We start from the raw sequence: 2,242 nt of genomic DNA, 5'->3' as shown, positions 1-2,242 counted from the left end.
TTATTAGTATAAATATATATGGGTGCACTATTTAATATAATATAACCTATGAAAGCAAAAGAAGTAATGAATAAAATGAAGAATAAAATATTTAAAAAATGATAATATTCTTTTATCTTATGCCATTATAATTACATATAAAACATATGCATATTATTATTTTAAATAATAATACAATAAATGTGCATGCAAATATTTTGCTAAATATTAAAAATTTTGATAAACATTATATAGATTATTGTATTTATATATAATTCATATTAAGTTAATTTAATAATTGAATATATATTTTTTCAATAATATACTGTAATTATATATAATTGTATTCAGAGGAATTATATATAATTTGTGTTTTAAATAATTATTTAAATTACTACCTTGTAATTTATCTATATATTATCCTATATAATTTATTTCACAACAATTACTTGTATTATATAATTTTATTTTCACCCAAATTACAGCACATTAAAGCATGAAAAAAAAATATTTATTCATATTACTATTATTCATTCTTATATTTTCTATTATCCAATAATATAACAAATATTGTTAGATTAATTTTATATTATACCGTATATTTTATGTTCTCAAATAATTGTTTCTGCTCATTTTAATTATTTTTATAAATCATATCATTTTTATATAATGTTATAATCAGAAATATTATCAATATTATACTCTTACAATTTTTTACATCATAACAATTCTGATATTCTCTTTAAACTATGTATTTAATCATAAAGATGAGGAGAATTATATAACATATTATGATTGCTATTTCTTGGCATAGATGTGAATAACTCTGATCCTTGTAATCCATCCAATTTTTCTTCTATGTTATTTAATCCTTTTCTTCTCCTTAATATTTTATGACGTATCCATGAACCAAATGTTGTAAACTAAATATTAAAGAATAAAAAATTATTTATTAAAAATAACATCTATTTACTCTAAATTATTATTTATCTTAAAATATTATCAGAAATGTTTTATATTATAAATATTTACAAAGAATATAATAATTAACCTCATATAAAACAAATAAAAAAATTGATATCAATAATGTTGCAAAAATTGTAATTATAATGGTACTTCCAATATTTTTTCCACGTGATGGTAGTGCATCTTGCTTACAAGGCGTATGAATTTCACTAACCACGGCATGAACTAAATTATTATACTTTTTTATATGTTCTTTAAGCACATTACAATAATCATCGTCTGTATTAGGTAAGCAGAACTCTTCTATATACTCCTTATTCTTGTACATTTCATATATGACTGTAAGTTTTGGTAAGTCCTCTTTTTTGATAGTTTCCTCAGAACTATTGCAAAAATTATTAGTCGTCTTATACATTTCTTTAAATATTTTGATAAATTCATCATAAATGTTTGGCATATGATTAATTCCTTTTTTATCATCTTTAAGAAGATCATTATATATCCAGTAATAAAGATATACACATCCTACTTTTTTAAAACTTTCATTATTCTCATTATTTATTACTCCTAAGTATTCTATAACTTGATGACATATTTTTTGTGGGTCATACATATCTCGAAATAAATGTTCTAGTCTATCTTTACCATCCTTACATAATTTCTCTTCCGTAGTCGTTCCTCCAACAGTTAAAGAGTGACATACGTATCCATCAAGTTTTTTTTTAAATTCTGAAAATTTTGATAATATTTCATCCTAAAAAAAAAAAAATAATGACAGAACAATAAGAATCTTCTATAAAACAAATTTCTATAACATTTATAGATTATATCATATGTTAGCTTTATTATGTTATAATTGGTATTTTAATAACTTATTCATACAAAGGAATCCATCTGTTATAAAAATATGCCCTTTAAGTATTAATTATATAGCAAAAAATTTACTAACTAAAGCTTATCAATTCGTATAAATATAGATAGATGTTATAAAAAATAAAGAACTCCTATTTTTGTATAACTACGTAATACGTATTAAAATAAGAGAGAAATGCTTAATCATAATAATTTATATAGACTACTATATAGTAATAATAACAAGTCAAACATAAGACACTTTTTTGATTTTTTTTATAATAGACATATTAAATATAAATGTAATCATTAAAATATATATATATCTTCTTAAAATTTATTATAAAAAATGTGCAATTTTAGAAATGCATCTATTATATTTAATAATATAATGATCCACTATGCTTTGCCAATTTGAATATATAAATAATGTCTCTCTCTCTGT

At 20.3% G+C, this 2,242-nt stretch overlaps 1 protein-coding gene across 1 annotated transcript; it reads right to left on the bottom strand.

Moving 5' to 3' along the window:
• Nucleotides 1-734: 734 nt before the first annotated feature.
• PGO_001385 (variable surface protein) lies at nucleotides 735-1,839 on the bottom strand (the record flags this gene model as incomplete). The annotated part of the gene is made up of 3 exons (XM_028690939.1): nucleotides 735-902; nucleotides 1,031-1,699; nucleotides 1,828-1,839. The coding sequence occupies 3 exons, from the start codon at nucleotides 1,837-1,839 to the stop codon at nucleotides 735-737; spliced, it is 849 nt and encodes a 282-aa protein (XP_028546740.1).
• Between the last annotated feature and the right edge of the window lie 403 nt (nucleotides 1,840-2,242).

The sequence above is a fragment of the Plasmodium gonderi genome (genome assembly GCF_002157705.1).
Source record: "Plasmodium gonderi DNA, contig: Pgo-contig_139, whole genome shotgun sequence".
In the NCBI taxonomy this organism is placed as follows: Eukaryota; Apicomplexa; class Aconoidasida; order Haemosporida; family Plasmodiidae; genus Plasmodium; species Plasmodium gonderi.
The sequence above is the reverse complement of the archived record's forward strand: the minus strand, read 5'-3'. Positions and strand labels throughout refer to the sequence as shown.